The 16,489-nt window shown below is 43.7% G+C and overlaps 5 protein-coding genes across 5 annotated transcripts; 2 read left to right on the top strand and 3 right to left on the bottom strand.

The window, feature by feature from the left end:
* Window positions 1-710: 710 nt before the first annotated feature.
* N7495_004934 (Clavaminate synthase-like protein) lies at window positions 711-2,045 on the bottom strand (the record flags this gene model as incomplete). Its single annotated transcript, XM_057207585.1, has 5 exons — window positions 711-1,093; window positions 1,146-1,327; window positions 1,379-1,493; window positions 1,543-1,640; window positions 1,693-2,045. 5 exons carry the CDS (start codon window positions 2,043-2,045, stop codon window positions 711-713), a joined length of 1,131 nt encoding a protein of 376 aa, XP_057061359.1.
* An 839-nt stretch (window positions 2,046-2,884) lies between these two features.
* N7495_004933 (uncharacterized protein) lies at window positions 2,885-4,422 on the top strand (the record flags this gene model as incomplete). Its single annotated transcript, XM_057207584.1, has 3 exons — window positions 2,885-3,984; window positions 4,044-4,188; window positions 4,294-4,422. The coding sequence occupies 3 exons, from the start codon at window positions 2,885-2,887 to the stop codon at window positions 4,420-4,422; spliced, it is 1,374 nt and encodes a 457-aa protein (XP_057061358.1).
* Window positions 4,423-11,170: 6,748 nt separating this feature from the next.
* On the bottom strand, window positions 11,171-12,559 carry N7495_004932 (uncharacterized protein; the record flags this gene model as incomplete). The annotated part of the gene is made up of 2 exons (XM_057207583.1): window positions 11,171-11,782; window positions 11,858-12,559. The coding sequence occupies 2 exons, from the start codon at window positions 12,557-12,559 to the stop codon at window positions 11,171-11,173; spliced, it is 1,314 nt and encodes a 437-aa protein (XP_057061357.1).
* A 652-nt stretch (window positions 12,560-13,211) lies between these two features.
* N7495_004931 (uncharacterized protein) lies at window positions 13,212-13,744 on the top strand (the record flags this gene model as incomplete). The annotated part of the gene is made up of 2 exons (XM_057207582.1): window positions 13,212-13,280; window positions 13,373-13,744. The coding sequence occupies 2 exons, from the start codon at window positions 13,212-13,214 to the stop codon at window positions 13,742-13,744; spliced, it is 441 nt and encodes a 146-aa protein (XP_057061356.1).
* Window positions 13,745-15,077: 1,333 nt separating this feature from the next.
* Window positions 15,078-16,087, bottom strand: N7495_004930 (PIG-F family protein; the record flags this gene model as incomplete). The annotated part of the gene is made up of 3 exons (XM_057207581.1): window positions 15,078-15,234; window positions 15,294-15,580; window positions 15,644-16,087. Coding segments are annotated over 3 exons (888 nt in total), but the record flags the coding sequence as incomplete, so codon positions are not given.
* Window positions 16,088-16,489: the final 402 nt, after the last annotated feature.

Raw genomic sequence — 16,489 nt, 5'->3', positions numbered from 1 at the left:
CTTAATCTTTAGCATTAGTTCTAATCCGGTTAGCGCACCCGCACCCGTATGCAAGATAAGATGTAATAAAAAATAGAAAATAAAACCAAAATAAGATTCAATATCAATTGGCATTTATAGCCTAATGAGGACTAGTAATAACGTAACCTAAATATGCGAAGATTTGTGAATAATTGAAAATGAGAATACGAACATTCCCCCCGTTGTCCACGGATATTCGCATATTCGTGCCGAGCTCCCCTAGTTTTATAATACTAATAATTGGCTAAAATTGTATCCACCCGCGGGGACCCACGATAGAGTTGATTTACCGAAATGTTTCTATTAGAGTGATATTAAAATTACCTATGTCATTGGATCTAATGCAGAAATAGCTTCCCGGGCCATATCAGCCTTTCTCTGTCCGTTCGATATGTGGATTCGTCTCAAGCGATACAACAGTAGTCATGCGCTGTACAATCTTGCGATCCTAAAGTCAACAGTAAAGCAAGGACAAGGCCAGCACTCTTGCCTCACTTGTTGGAACCTTTAGATATCCTAGTGTATCCTATGACACTTTGATTGTCGCCGACGGACTGCAGCCTCAGATCTGTTCATGAATAGGATGGTAGTTTTGAGCTGGAGAGTTCTCTGCTCTTAAAAAGGGTGAACGATTGGTTTACAAGGGACTCGACTCTAAAATCTTCTTGCCTTGATCAAAATCAGCGACCCTACCACCCTGGTCCCAGAGTGCAGCCAAGACTGTCCTCGTACCCACCCAGGGCGAACGTGAATGCATCACGGCAAGATTCTGTAAATTTGTCAGTATCGTCAAGATCGAATTGATTATGCGGAATAACACCCACATCTAGCAGTACAACATCACCTGGCTGCCACGAGAGGGATACTTGCGAGCTTTCAGCAAGTTTCAAAGCGAGTTCCAGATATTCGGTCGGAATGCGAGAGCCATCGCCATATGTCGGTAAAGGATGATGTGCCCCATCATTTCCCAAAAATGGAGGCTCAGTGGCGCCGTGGTGCTTGCTCCTTCCATATGCACTGGTCAGATTGCCAAACCATGTCGTTAGTCCGGTATCGGTGTGAATGCGGATTACTGCCATTGCGGTTAACTTCAAGTAATTTCGTAGCTAGTCATGAAATCATACTTGGGACAACGTGTGTCACGCTCAAACTCCCGTCCTCGTGCCACTCGAATCGATTGCTGTGTCTGCGAACCTCATGCTCGACCTTTTGCTTCACAGTCTCAGCGTCATCTCCAGGCAGCACTTCAGCACCGTATGCCGATAGCACACTTGCGCCAGTGTTTGAGCTTCGAACATCGTCGGCCCTAAGACGATCAGTCAACTCTGATACCAAGCGAAGAGCGATGTTTGCTTACCCGTAGCGATACACGTAGCGGACTCCTTTCTCGAGAAGTGTGTTGAAGAATTCGGGAGCTTGTTGTTTGACTGATGCAGCCAACTTGATACTTGAGGTGATGGGTGTCTCGCCACCTAATAACGTCAGCAGCGCCCTGCGATCCACCAGCGATAAAAGTCTTACCGCTCTCAGGAGTGACCAAAGCAGAAAATGTCAACCAAGCAGGGTTGACAGTTGACCAGCCGTATTCGTTATGCGGCCAGATCGGCATTTCTGGAGGACTGGCACCAATGTCAAACAGGCTCCCCTTCAATTTTAGAGCGATCAACATACCCTTCATTGGCAGTCTTGATATTTAGTGCTAATACGGTCCGAAGCGGCGGTCTACCAACTTCATCGTGGGCGCTGAAACCAAAAGCGTGTGCAATCTGACTGTAGTCTTGTGCTGTCTTGATGGGCAAACCACGGATCAAGACTGCGCCGCCATGCTGCTGTACGAGCTTGAAGAAATCACCAGACTTGGAGATGGTCTCGATAGCTTGGATATGGTCTGCCAGAGATGCTTGACTGTTCTCTTCTCGAGGATGTAGTCCCAACGGGAATGAAGCGACAGAAGGAAGGCCGAAGCCTGCCGTGTCTTGTTGGCCTGGGAATGAGAACTCGCGAAAAAAGTCCTGGGTCGCCATCGGAAATGGATCAAATGATAAAGTTAATAATACCTACAGTATGCCAAGTGCAGGCTTTTTGTACTATAAACGGACGACGAAATCAGGCCATTGGCTGTCGGCCCTTCTTATTTCCCGAGTATGAGATGGCAAATGAGCCCTGATGAAATGACGTGATCGGTGCTCGACGATTTGCAATTTTCTGTCTTGCACACTGATCCACTTTAGCGCCTCTCAGAAACTTTAGCTATGCCATTAGCGCCCCCGATGGCGTAATCCAGGGGTATTATGTCGTTGATCAGGCTCATTTACATAATAGGCTCACAATGATAAATCTGACTATTTAGGCATACGATGGCATGGCCCATATATAACGTTTATTGCAAAACTATCCTCCCATTTAGTAGACCTATTTTTCAAAACTACTAAATGTAATTTAACAGCTTAAAAACAGGAAAAATACATATAACATGGCGAAATCAGCCGTGACAAAAGTAAAACCCAAGCGCGAATTAATATTTGCAGGTACCATACTAGGCCAGATTAGGTAACTAGATATGACTAGTCCGCGCTAACGTTATAATGGGCCATACCTTAGTTAAGATAAAGCAAGATGGCGACGATTACGTGTTAATAGTGTCTTTGACGTGATAACCTTCTTTTCTGTCGGCCGACAGCACAAAATAATCGCGAAGGATTATGCTTAGTCACGTTCGTCAACCATGTTTATCGTTGAAATATCGCATGCTAGCAATATAAGGTTCATCTTCGGCCTTCTAGTTTAAATCTCTACTCTTTATCAAGTATTAATATTTGGCTGTGTCCTCTCAGCTAGCCCTTGTCCAAAGTCTCCCGCAACAATGGGTATTCCTGAGACAATTCCGACCAAGAGCGCTGCTGAGGTGGACGACCGAGATGTCGAGCGGGATAATGTCCCATATCATTGGTATCGAGGAGTATTCTTCCAAGCAACAATCGTCGGTCTTGCCGCTTTTGTAGCACCAGGTCTTTACAATGCCATGCAGTCTACTGGTGCGGGTGGACAACAAACGCCGTACCTTGTTATGGCCGGAAATGCAATCCTCAATTGCTGCATGGTCCTGACTTGCATCTTTGGTAGCGTCATTGCCAATCGCTTCGGTCTCAGGGCAACTTTTGTCTTTGGCACCACAGGTTATGCCATATACTCTGCCTCGCTATACGCGAACAATCGTTATGGCACAGAGTGGTTCATCTATCTTGGCAGCGCAGCATGTGGAATTACAGCCGGCGCATTCTGGGCCGCTGAAGGGGCAATCATGCTCAGCTACCCTGAACCACACCAGCGCGGACGGTATCTGGCGTACTGGCTTGCTTATCGTAACGGAGGCTCCATCATTGGCGGCATCATCAACCTGGCCTTCAACTATGCTGGTACGACGACAGGCAAGCTCAACTGGCGGACCTACATCATTTTCGTCGCACTCCAGTGCCTGGGCCCTTTTATCGCCATTTTTGTCTCACCTCCAGAAAAAGTGCAGCGAAAGAACGGCACTAAGGTCGAGATTGAAGGGCGAATCTCGACAATCACCGAACTTAAAGCATACGGTCAACTCCTGAGTCGAAAAGAAGTCCTCCTGGTCCTCCCGCTATTTCTCTACGCCACATGGCCGCTCTCTTATATCGGGTCGTACCTTTCCCTCTACTTTAGCGTGCGCTCGCGGGCGCTGGCCTCGCTCGTTAGTGCAATCGCGCAAATCATCACCAATATTGTCTTTGGCAGCTTCTTGGACTGGAAGCGCTTCTCACTGCAGCAGCGTGCCAAATGGTCCTACATCTTCATGGTCTCGCTCATCCTCGGGTGCTGGGTCTGGGGCGTCGTGGTGCAGAAGGACTACGGAGCGCACAATCCAAAGCTCGACTGGGCCAGCCATGGGTTCGGCAGAGGATGGGCGTTGTACATTCTATGGCAGGTCAACTTGTACGTATTTCTTGATATAATGCGCTTCCATGATCTTTTTCTAACTTCAAGACCTTTAGCGCAATCATCTACAACTACTGCTACTGGATGGTCGGTTTCATGGCCGAGAAGCCTAACGAGATTGTCCGCTACACCTCCATCGTCCGCGGCGTCGAGGCCGCAGGCGGCGCGATCGCGGCGGGAATCAGCTCTACTCACGCGCCTGTAAGTGCAGTTAATACCCTCTTTTTATTCGTCTCATGTCTTTTCATCTCTTGTTCTCTTGAGTCTCTCTTGCCAAGTCCCGTTGCTAATTTGTGTGTTATATAGCTCATAGCGGCACTCGGGGTAAATTTTGGCCTTATTGCTGTCGCAATCTTGCCCGCTTGGTTTGTTATTAGAAAAATTGGGACGAAAGAAACCCCAAATTTGTATGAGGATGATGAGGGCCAGGCGTAGAGAAGAAATGTGAAAAAAATATGACGGACAGTTTTACATAATAATAACTCAAACCAGCTATTCAAGCATTCGCAATCTCGAAAGCGAGGTTGATATCGGTCAACTCACGTTCAGCATCCTATCTTCTTTTCTATTGGCTCACATTATCTTATGAATGATTAAAAATTTAGACATAGGCTTTTTGGATGCCTAAGTGTCTGAGTCTAGGCCTTAGGCTAATCCTATTTGGTGTGTGGATCCCGTGATATGTACGTCTTGGCATAACCTAATCTGATCTAGAAAAAAACTACGCCGAAAATACCCAGATCAGTATGCATGTCTAAAATTGCCTCTATTGTTTTTTCCAAAAAGACATCATTAATGGGACTGTTTAACCTGGTATAACTGATGTACTTAAACGCTCCTTGATGAATCCCACTACTTGGACCTTGGTTGGCCAATCAGTAACATTCTATACACTCTATGCTCCTGGGAACGCGTCTTCTACTGAGCATTTATCCAGAATTGATATGAGAAAGATCTGTCAAAATACTGAACAATAGAGGTCGGCACGGATACATATCCGTAAGATTTTGGATTATTCGTATCCGTAACCGTAGTCAAGAGCTTATATCCGTATTCGTAACCGTAGAATTTCGACGGTTGCGGATACGGATTACGGATATTCGTGATATTATACCACTGCCTAAATAAATCCTACGATACTGCGATAAAAACTTATCATCCCAAGTCCATAATTTGACATCTAAATAATTATTCATTCATAGAATGAGTCCTACCACGTCGGGTCTGGCGACTATCAATCTTCTTTAGATGTCTGTGGTATTCTAAAGGACCATAAGAGCCTACCAGCTGGGCATTCTGCGCTAGCTCGTGTACGGATCTTAGCCCTTTGGGTATATAGGAGTCCTCAAAGATAACAGCAGTGGTAAATCATTTGTCAGACGCATGGATTACCTGATAAGCTCATTCGGTAAGCAAGATTCCTTTCTATCTTTCTTATATATACTTATAGTTCCAGGTGTTATGTCGAGACACGTTGGAACTCGACATATCTTATAATTTAAAATGCTATCCTTGCTCAAGAGCAGATTAAACATTGGAATAATTTTCAGAATCAGCTGATACCGTTTTCAAATGATGATTGGTCTAATTTTCGTGAGCTTGCTATGGTTCTTTCAAGATTCTATGAGTTTACCCAAATTATCTCTCAGCAGCAACCTCATATAAATCTAGTAATTCCTATTTACTATGAATAATAAATTGCATGACCTCCTCATAGAAGCAGCTTCTTTTGAAGGCGACTTTGCAGGGCTTAGTCCTGATATCTTTTCTGCTGTCTTGGTTGGAATGCAAAAGTATAGGAAATACTATGATCTTATGGATATGCAAGATATCTATTATATAGCTCTTGCTCTTGATCTACGTGTTAAATTTACTCTTTTAGAACAAGAGCTTGAAGATGGGGTTACCCAAGAAATCATTCAGAACATTAAGGTCTTTCTTCATAAGAAATATCCCCTTTGGCTACCTCAATCTAGTTCTGCTTCTAGAACTATGGATCCTTCTGCTCGACCAGGTATGAGAGATCGTCTTCTACAAAAAGTATATTCTCAAGTATCTCGGTCTTCTGATATTGGTCGCTATTTTGATGAACCTCCTAGTCAAGTAGAAGGATTAATAGAAGACCAAGATGACTCTAAGTGGCTGTTTTCATGGTGGAATGCTCATAAGGATCAACACCCCAGGATAGCAGCAGTTGAAAGGGACTACCTTGGTATTCCAGCAGCTGAGGTTTCAATTGAAAGACTTTTCAGTTCTGTAAGGGATATACTAGGTATTCGTCGACAATCTCTGAACAGTAAGACTATGAGAGAGTTAGTTTTGTTAAGAGATGTATATGGTTTTGATTCCTAATTGAAATTTCTTTTACTTGAGAATTATATGAGATCTACACCTCTATAAATATGGAAATATACATTAGAACTGCAAGTGGTTCTAGACACGTGATATAAGCTACGGATAACTAGAGGGCATTTATTCGTAACTGTAACCGTAGAGATTTTATTCGTAACCGTAACCGTAGAATTTCTACGGTTACGGTTACGGATACGGATATCCGTAAAACCGTGCCGACCTCTATTCAAAATTTTGCTTTTGTTTATGGTCCGGTAGATGAAGTAAATTACAATTGAAGCCTGAAATCACTGAGAGATAAAATGTGCATATATAGCCCGCGCTGGCTAGCTCACTTCCCCCATGTGGTCAATCAACGGAATTAGTCGCATTGCGGAGTTCATATTCTTCTGCCATGTATGAACTAATCCAATCTCTAGAATTGTACCTTGTCACTTGCCTAGACATCTCTGATCACTCTCTACTCCCAATGGATATGCTCTACACCTTTAGTTTGCCCGCCACAACGGTCTCCGGTGGGATGCTCAGGATGCATCCATGATTGGCATTCTACTTAGGAACCTCACAGCCGAGCATATATGGTTCGACAAATCCTTCTGTCGGTACACCTGTACCAAGTGTGGAATAGCTATTCGATAAAGGTGATGAGGCTAACGCCCACTTCTGACACCTATCACAGGTAACGCTTTACGCCCCTATGATATCTGTGTCCTTTGAAGTGGTTGTAAAGTCTGGTTTTCATTCTTAGTTTGCTATCTATTATAAAGTAACAATTTGATCACATGACTGCTTTATTCCATATTCTAACACTGGAGCCACTTTGAAAAAATGATTGGAAACGCGTGTTCGAATGCCAATTTTGATGCCAATTTGAATGCCAATTTCATTGTTCAACCCAACCTAATGTCTTTAAGTCCAACTGGTTTGTGTCGACCAGGCTCTCCAATGCTTTACAACATTTAGCCTTCGTCATCGCATCTGCAGGATTGGAATCTCCTGTAATCCACCTTAACTCCATTTGCCGTCGCTCGTATGCCTGTCTAAGAGCCATGACGTCGATCATGAGCCTCTTCTCGGATGTTGTCCCTAAACCAGTGACATAGTCATATACAGACTTTGAATCTGTGTAGAGGACTAATGGTATGACTTCTCGCAGTATTTTGTTGATAGTGGTGTTTACTGCGAAGGCGATATCCAGAGTATGCGAAGTTGCGTAGACCTCTGAAGCCAGGACGCTTCTAGTAACTCTTTTACACTTGATCGAGCTCCAGTGGATAATGTTGGCGTTGATATGACCATCTTTGGTGCTGTGGCCATCTGCGAGTGCAATAACAAAGCCAATTTAAGAGCTATTATCAGTGTTATTTACAAAGGATGCGTCTGTGAAGGCGAGTAGCTGAAGGTGTTGTCTTAATTTGACGAAGCGGAGGCCTCTGGATTTGTTCTTGATTTGCCAATTCAGCCGTTGATTTAGTCTTTTCGCGTCTTCTTTTCCAGGTTTGGTAACTTAGGCGGCGAATGAGAGGTCAAATGCAGCCTCTGGTTGACAGACTATCGCGATATAAGCTCCTCTAGCGCGCTGAGCGATGTATGAATCTTTAGAGACTGGCCCTATAGGAACTAGAGAGAGCTTTCTGCATTAAGCTTCCTGGGAAATGATGATGGCTTCTCGAGGAACTGTTTCTTTCTGAATGATGCACCCATTGAATTTGAGGGGATGCGATGTTGACAATTTTTCGCGCCCTTTGGCTACGAATTGGGCCTGTTGGAGCATTTTCTCCTCTTTATCGGCAAAAATATCGTCTCCAAGAATTAGAGTGTCATCAGTCTGGAGGCCAATGATGCCGAATGGGTCGTTCGAGGACAGTAAACAAGGGTCGAATGTGGATTGTTCTGTTCCTAGCTGATTTAGGTGGTGGGAATGGTATGTCTTGAACCAATGGTTTCCTGCTTTAGGGATGCCATAAAGTGGTTTCACTACCTTAAAGGCAGTATTCTCCTATAATCCAAATTCAGATGGTGGTCTGATATAGAACTCTCGATTCAAACTTGTCGTGGATTGAACATAAGCTTAGGAAATGTCTCTTAGGAATAAATTGTAATTGACTTCTGTTTCCGGCCAGAGTTTCATGGCGGCGATGCAGAGAATAAGTCTCTGGCTTACTCTCTGAATCGTGGGCGCCTGAGTCAGAACGGTCTCCTTTTCCTGGTCATTATAGGCTTGAACCACTAGTCTAGACTTCTCATAAGCTTTATATGTCCCTTGGTGCTTGATTTCATCAACAAAACGTGAATTAAATAGTCGTGCATTTTCAGGAATTATGGTAACAAGCTTAAAGACTCCTTTTATAAGCAAATCGTCGATCTCCTTCTATCGCGAGGCCTGAAACTATGTCTTATATTATGGTTTAGACACCTTTATAAAGGTAGTTGGGATTGGCTTTAGCTCTAAAATTGGCTCTGAAGTTGGCTCTGAAGTTGGCTCTGAAGTTGGTTCTGAAGTTGGCTCTAAAGTTAGAGTTGATGTCGAGTCTGGATGTTTTAGAGCGAATTCAGGGTGTCTCTACACGTCTAGGTATGGTTTTACCACTGTTGTTCTGAATGGTGTTGGGCCACTTGGTAAACCAATGGTGCAGGTTTCTCCTTCTACTAAGAGTAGTTTGAATGGTCTAGTCCATTGTCCTATCTTCTGAGCGTTTCCTTCTCTCTATAGTAGAACTAGAGAGTTTAGGGGTAGCCCATGAATCGCTGTTGTTATCGGCCCGTTTCGTGTATTCAGGGCATCAGAAATCGAACGTTCTGCGCGAAGTTTCTGAATCTCTGCCATAGCTTTACTAATGGCAGCTGCTCTCTGAGAAACTGAGGGCGATGGCGCATCTAGTTCGGCCATTCGAGGGTATGCTCTAAAGGTAAGAAGGGTGGGGACAAGACCATCAGGCCCAATGCTATCATTCAGGGCTTTAAAAGCCATCTAGAGGGCCATATGTTTGTCAATTCTTGATCCTAGTTCTGCGATGATAATCTGATAGACCCGCCGAAGTGGTCCGTGATATCGTTCGACCATGCCGATCGAATTATGGGCTTCCATAGGAACAGCTTTTATGGAGATTCCTAGGTTTTTGGCGTAATATTTGAACTCTCTGCTCATAAAGTTCTTGCCCTGATCATGTGTGATAACATTAGGTGGTCCTTGGTATATGTCTATCTAGCATAAGCGGATGACATCCTAGGTATGCTTTATAGAGATATTATTAAGCCATCGGCTAGCCTGGAATCTAGTAGCTTCATCAACGATATGTAAAATTGGCTCTGATCTTCCGTTGTTTTCTATATATATAATATCGATGATGATGTTATAGTTGAATCGAACATCATCATCTTGAAGCTTAAACCAGAAACGGCCTAGCGATCTACCAAATTTCTGATAGTGTTGGCAGAACTTGGTTATCTGCTCTAGAGCTTGATTTTGGATGTCGTGGCCAGATCTATAGAGGATAGACTAGAGCTTTAGAACTGATGGGTGGCTAAATCGACGATGTAGGCGGCGAAGCTCTATATCTATAAGAAGGCATTCGGTGCTGAATGATGATGTGATATAGCCTGCGACTGCTTTCTAGGGTAGAAATGGGTGGCCAAATCGATGGATAATAAGGATCTCAAGAGTTTTCGAGACTAGGCTCGAGCTATTTGAAGAGATAATGACATTCCGAAGATTATTATAGTATACTCTAAGTCGATCCATATCTACGAGGCAGAGTAGGAATAGCGTGTCTGTATCAACCACATGGAATTGTATTTCGCTAATCGGGGTGTGGATAAGAACTATGCCGACAGAAGAGGTCGCGCCAATTCTAAATTATATAGAAACTTGGCCAGCTGAGGATATATTTAGATTGATATCGATAAGCTTTTAGAGGGCTTGAAATTGGCTATATCCGGCTATAGACTTGCTTAATGCTCTAGTATCGATCATTATCCCAACAAATGTGTCTGAATTATATCTCGTGGTGGCGATGGTGGTGTATATAAATAGGTCATTTTCAGTGATTTCTGCTAGAGATTTGATAGCTAGAGACTAACTTTCTGGGATAATCGAGTAAAGATATGCCCTATCAGCTAGTTCAGATGTCATTGTTTCTGCTTTAAATAGTGTTATTTCTCTGTATAAGGTCATAAAGTTCTCTTGTTCTTCTTCTTCTTCAGACTCTCCGGAATCTCCAGAATTAGCATCATTCTAGGTATAAGGTTCAGAGATAAGAGTTTCGAATGGCTCTATATCATCTTCTCCTTCGCCATCCTCTCCTTCGCATTACACCATATATTGTCTGAATTATCTCTTAAAGTTGCCGGAGCCACCATTCCGCTCGAACGATTGTCGATATCTCTTACGAGCTTGTTCCTGTTCGCTTTTAGTATGTTTCCATGATCGATAATCTGGTTTATGGCAGACATAACATTTCTTCTTTGGATTCCATCTGCTATCGCGTTTTTGACTATAGGAGCGCTCTCGTTCACCGTTTCGGTCATTCCGATAGTATCTTTAGTTAGTATAGAACGCTTCATGGTTCTGAAGTGTCTCTTGAGGTCGTGAGTTTTCCTATGCTGTGATTGAAATTCGTATCTTAGTAATCATAGAATTTGGATCGTGGGATAGCTGGGCGATCGCATTTTCGCATGCTAGGACTCCTCTATACGCGATTATAAGCTTCGCGGAGAACTGAGTATCCGAACGCATCTCTGGGTGTAACCCTTGGCGTAGTTTCAAGAGTCTGTCGATAAGAAGCTAGAAGCACTAGTTTAATGGCTTTCTAGGGTTCTTATTGATTAGAGATTAGAGTGAGACATTGTTCCATTCGACAAGCTTCTGGGTTTGGTGTTCAGGTCCTTCAAAATAAGCTCTCATCTGGCTACAGATCTTGTTAAATGGCTTTAAGGATAAGCCACTATTATAATAATAGTTGTTGGCTTGATCTTTGAGCATAGCTGAGAATGCCTTTTTATATGCTTCTGGAGGTAGATTGGCCTGTTCGCAAATGTCGTAAAAGATGGCTAGCTTAAAGTTGAAGCTGTCTTCTGATCCACCATATTTCTGGTCCTTCTGGTAGGCTTTACGGATGTTCATAGCTTCTTTGGTGTAATCTGGTTGACGACGATCTGGCTCTCTAGGAACAGTATTGAAAGGCTGGTGACGATGATCTGGCTCTCTGCGAACAGTATTGAAAGGCTGGTGGCGATGATCTGGCTCTCTAGGAGCAGGGTAGAATGGCTGGTGATAAGGATCTGGCTCTCTAGGAGTAGTATAGAATGACTGGCGGTCGCCAGGAGGTGGGTTTTGTGGCTGCCGGGGTGCATTTCTGGCGTCGGTTGGAGCTGTGAAGGGCCTATAATAGGCTTCTTGAGACTCTGGAGTTCTGTAGCTAGCTGCAGCTTCAGCCTGTTGAGCCTGATGTTATCTCCGATTCTGTTCTTCCTGTTGTCTTAGGAACGCATCTCTCTCTGGATCTTTAAAGGAGGGCACGAAGGTGGCTCTCTTAGCACTTGGATATTGGGTGGTTTGGAATGGGTTTGATTGGTGAGGAAGTAAAGAAACAATCTGTGGAGAAACAATCTGTGGAGGGATCGGAGATTCTTGGCTATCGGTCTTTAATTTAGTTCCTGCTTCGTTAAGCCGATCACTGAGTTTAATAGAGATCACTGGTTTGACTTCTTCAAGGACTGCTTTAAGCTCTTGGTCTGTCCAGGTATGATATTGTTCGTCCTGAACAGCTTCATGCAGGATATGAGAGATTGGCATAGGAGGTGTCATACTGGTTGGTCGACGGATGAAGACTCCTCTCTGAATCAAATCTAGTCGCAGTGCTATCCTGAGGCGGTTGGGCAGACGATCCCAGGTTCGAAGAGAGAAGTCGTTAAACTCATCCTTGAACTGAAGCCAAAGTGTCTCATCAGTTAGGGACTCTTCGCTATGAACGAAAATTGCGGTTTCGACATATTCGGTAAGTTCTTCGAGCGAAGCTTCCTCTGCGTTGGCTAATCCATGATCAAACTTTTTGATTCTTTCGTTCCAGTCAATGACTCTGTATCTTATGGGGGATGAAGAAGTTGATTGGATATGGGGTTGGAGTTGGGCTTGACGGCGTATTGGAGATATGTAAGAACCAGGCATTTCAAAGCGTGTGTAGGCCATCTCTGGCGTCTCTGGAGGCTTAGGAGATGCCATTTCTGGAGGATTTGAAAAAAAAAAAAATGAAGTCAGGTGTTTTAGTGAAAAGTGTTGCTATCCTGATCTATACTAAGACTGATCAGTGTCGGTACACCTGTACCAAGTGTGGAATAGCTATTCGATAAAGGTGATGAGGCTAACGCCCACTTCTGACACCTATCACAGGTAACGCTTTACGCCCCTATGATATCTATGTGTCCTTTGAAGTGGTTGTAAAGTCTGGTTTTCATTCTTAGTTTGCTATCTATTATAAAGTAACAATTTGATCACATGACTGCTTTGTTCCATATTCCAACACCTTCAATTACAGCGATGCGGCTAAAATTCCTTGCTCTGATTGGGTCTGCTTAAGCTTTAGCCACAAAAATCTCCTGGAGGTCTCGAGATTGGCTCCAGAGTAGCTTCGGAATTCAGGTACACATTCACCTGGGCAGTCTACAGCTTCCAATAGTGTGAACATACATATGAACTGATGAATAGCAGTTTGCAGCTCACCCTCTAGAGTCTCCACTGACCCCGGAGGCAAAGTCGAGGTTTCTCCAGCGAATTTGATATAAATATCAGCTGGTATTGATCCAAAACTTTCCATTTAGGAAAGCAGCTTTGGAAAATCTCTTCCAGGAACCTTGCTCAGTTTGCCATCTTCAACATGCGTGTGCTTTCAATTTTAGCAACCCTTGCATTTGTGCAGCAGACTTTGCTACCAACAGCTCAAATGGTACAGACTCGGGTCTTTTGGAGGAGTTATTCTTGGATATTAGTGCCCAGACAGTCTTCGCCAACGCAACAAATCACTTTGTCGAACCTTAGGCCAGTCTGTACATCAAATCGATAAATGAGAAAAGGTTCGGCGACGCTATTTGGGCACGCTACCATATCTACGGAGACATGGAAGATGGCATTGTCGGTGGCTCAAACAACATGACTGTGCTTGATACTATCGAGGAAGACGCCCGCGAGTATAGAGTGAGCGAACCCGAACTTTACGCTGAAGCTCTTTCCTTCTATGTTCAAACTAGTAGCCAAGATACGCACATTGCCGATGTGCTGGATCTGATTCGCCATATTTGCCAGGAAGATGTCACCGAACTTGGAAAACGCTTGGTCTATGGGATAAGCTGCAGCTCAAACTACCTTACCACGTCCACGAGCTGTAACAGCCTCATCAGTTACATGTCCTAGGATAGTACATTGATTGGCAGTTCCAGAGCTGTTTACTCATACGGAAGTTGCCATCTCAGAGTTTGGCCATATAGAAACACTGGAACGATCCTACATACTGCACTGCCCATGCGGTGGCTAAGTTGATCCTCTCGGATTGCGAATATTATCCATCATGCTGCAACTACAAAGAAGTCTCGGGTTATTTACCGAATAACTCAGGGCATCGTAATATTTGGCTTAGCAAGAAGAACTCGGGCTGCTCCTGAGGGAGATAAATTTTCATCTCATATGCTAGACGTTCATATGCTACACATGAGGCCAAGGGTGGTGCTCTATCTACCCTGCAAATTGCTCAAGATGAAATGTTCTAGGTTCAACCTCATTCTTGCATGTGCAAGAGGGGCTGAAATTAGCAGCATTCGGCTTTCGCCTAATCTATTCATGATTTGGTCTTATCAATCTAATTCTATCTGCGGCAATTAATCTTATCAGTCAATATCACTGTAGATATCCTTTGTATTTACTTTTTACCACTCAAAATTGTCAATGGTTAGTTTAATACTGTCATTCTCTAATCAATCATTCTTCGCACTTCACTATCATTTAGTCACTTGACAATATCTTAAGTTCGTACAATTTTAGTAACTCTGAAGTTCCAAGGTTGAAAGCAAATGAAAAAAATGTAGATACCCGCCTTTAGGACCGTGAACTGGCTATATAGAAATATTTCCCTTGGCGTGAGATTACCCAGGTGGAAGCTCCCATCTAGTGGCTTTTGACAGCTATTCAGTGTACTTGAGAGGGCTTATAACAATTAAAATATGTATACAATAGCAAGAAAAACAATGAGCACGGTTCATGTAACCATAACCAGAATTTTCAGGCTGGTCATAAATAGTTCCGGTATCTAGGTAACTAGTACCCGTAGGCCAAGATGGACAATTATATATGGAATATGGAACAAAGGAGTCAAGTAATCAAATCGTTACTTTATAATAGCTAGAAAGTCAAGAATGAAATGCAGACTTTACAACCACTTCAAGAAGACACAGATACTTATAGGGGCGTAAAGCGTTACCTGTAATAAGTATCAGAAGTGGGCGTTAGCCTATCGAATAGCTATTCCACCGGTGTACCGACAATATAGTTTCGGAGATTTATATTTCGTAAGTAATATATACATTGAAAAGTAAACATTTTGAATAGAAGCCTAGAGTCAGTTGTATTTTAAATCAATTGTATATTAAAATGCTAAGCGATATTTCAATACCGGGGAAATTCGTTAAATGCAGGAGAAAAATACCTCCAATTTAAGATTGCAAGAGACTGCAAGATTAGCAGATCATCGGCTTTAGTTAGTCTTTTTTGAATTTTCGGTGCTGTCTTCCGGCGCGAATTGGATTCGTCTTCCATACACGAACGGCGTCCGGGAGATCAGCGATCCCAGTGAATAGCCCAAGTATGCACCAAGGAGAATGGTGATAGGGAAAGCTTGCCATGGACGGTCCCTGCATGTGCACGATTAGCCTGGTTTTATTTCAAGATGGATTTACATCACTGTACTCACCAATCAAGGGGAATTGGGATGGCACCAAGCCAGGCACCAAGCCCTGTGCCAAGAGCACTGCCCCAAACAGCATCAGCGGGCCGGGTAAATCCCCAGACTTCTCTCCATACTGATTTATCCAGACCCTGAGTATAAATTAGGGCCGTGGAGGAGAGGACGGCCATGTGCGCTGCACAAAGTACAGTTTCGGCATTATGTGTTGTGAGTGGTGCACCGAACAAGACGAGAAGAATAGACAAGACAGGGGTGGCTATAAAGAAAGCCAGGGTAATAGAGAGAAGGGTGGGCTATCGTTTGCGTTCCATTTTTAGCATGTTGGTCCATTGCATACATGGTGGATTTGTTCTTACCGTCAACCTGACTAGAACTCCATTCAAAATATTCTTCCAAGAGTGCTGTTTTCGCCGGTATCCTGGCTTTCCGGGACGCAACGTCACATTAGGCCCAGAGGAAGAACGAGGCGCAGACTTTCCATCTGTGGCATTCGTTTCCGAGGCAATGGAGCCGCTCGGTGGCAGACAGACTGTCGCATAGGAGATCTGGAGAAGTGCCAGCCAGGGCAAATCAGCCCGCAATTCCTGCGCAGGATTCTCAACCAGTGCCTCGAATCTAACAGCGCATAATGCCAGGAGGAGTACTGGGTGTACATATGAATAGACTTGGGCGAGCTGCGAGGGGAGAATGTGGGTAGGTGGAGTGGATGGCTTTTCGACCGGGGCGTGGGTCATATCAGATGCTTGGTTCATTGTAGTTGTAGAATTTAGGGAGGCCATCGTAGGCGCATTGAACCTCGACCCTTTTTTATTATCTCTTGGTCTTATGGCTTTCAGGAGCTACGGAATCTTAGGGAAAGGGTGCTGACTCATGTTTGTCTGTTTTGCATACATGCATGAAGGCCTGATATTTCAGGAATCTATATTGAACAAGGACAGTTCGTGATTATCGTTAACAAGGTCAAAATACTATTAGAAACGAACTCCTCCGAGTAAACTGACACTAGAAGGGCTTATTACTACTGTACAACCAATTTGGTCAACTTCATTGCAATCGATTGGGATCTAAAATCGCACAAGTCTCACAACGATCATGCCTGGTAGGCCAGTGCAGGAATAAGATAAAATAGAAAAACAAAATTAATAAAACTTCAACAAGCTAAAGTCACAGACATACAGTCATATCACATTGCAACGTGACCC

This window comes from Penicillium taxi, assembly GCF_028828555.1.
Source record: "Penicillium taxi strain IBT 34144 chromosome Unknown utg000004l_segment0_segment0, whole genome shotgun sequence".
Classification (NCBI taxonomy): Eukaryota; Fungi; Ascomycota; class Eurotiomycetes; order Eurotiales; family Aspergillaceae; genus Penicillium; species Penicillium taxi.
Note: the sequence above shows the minus strand (reverse complement) of the source record. Positions and strands in the feature narration are given on the sequence as shown.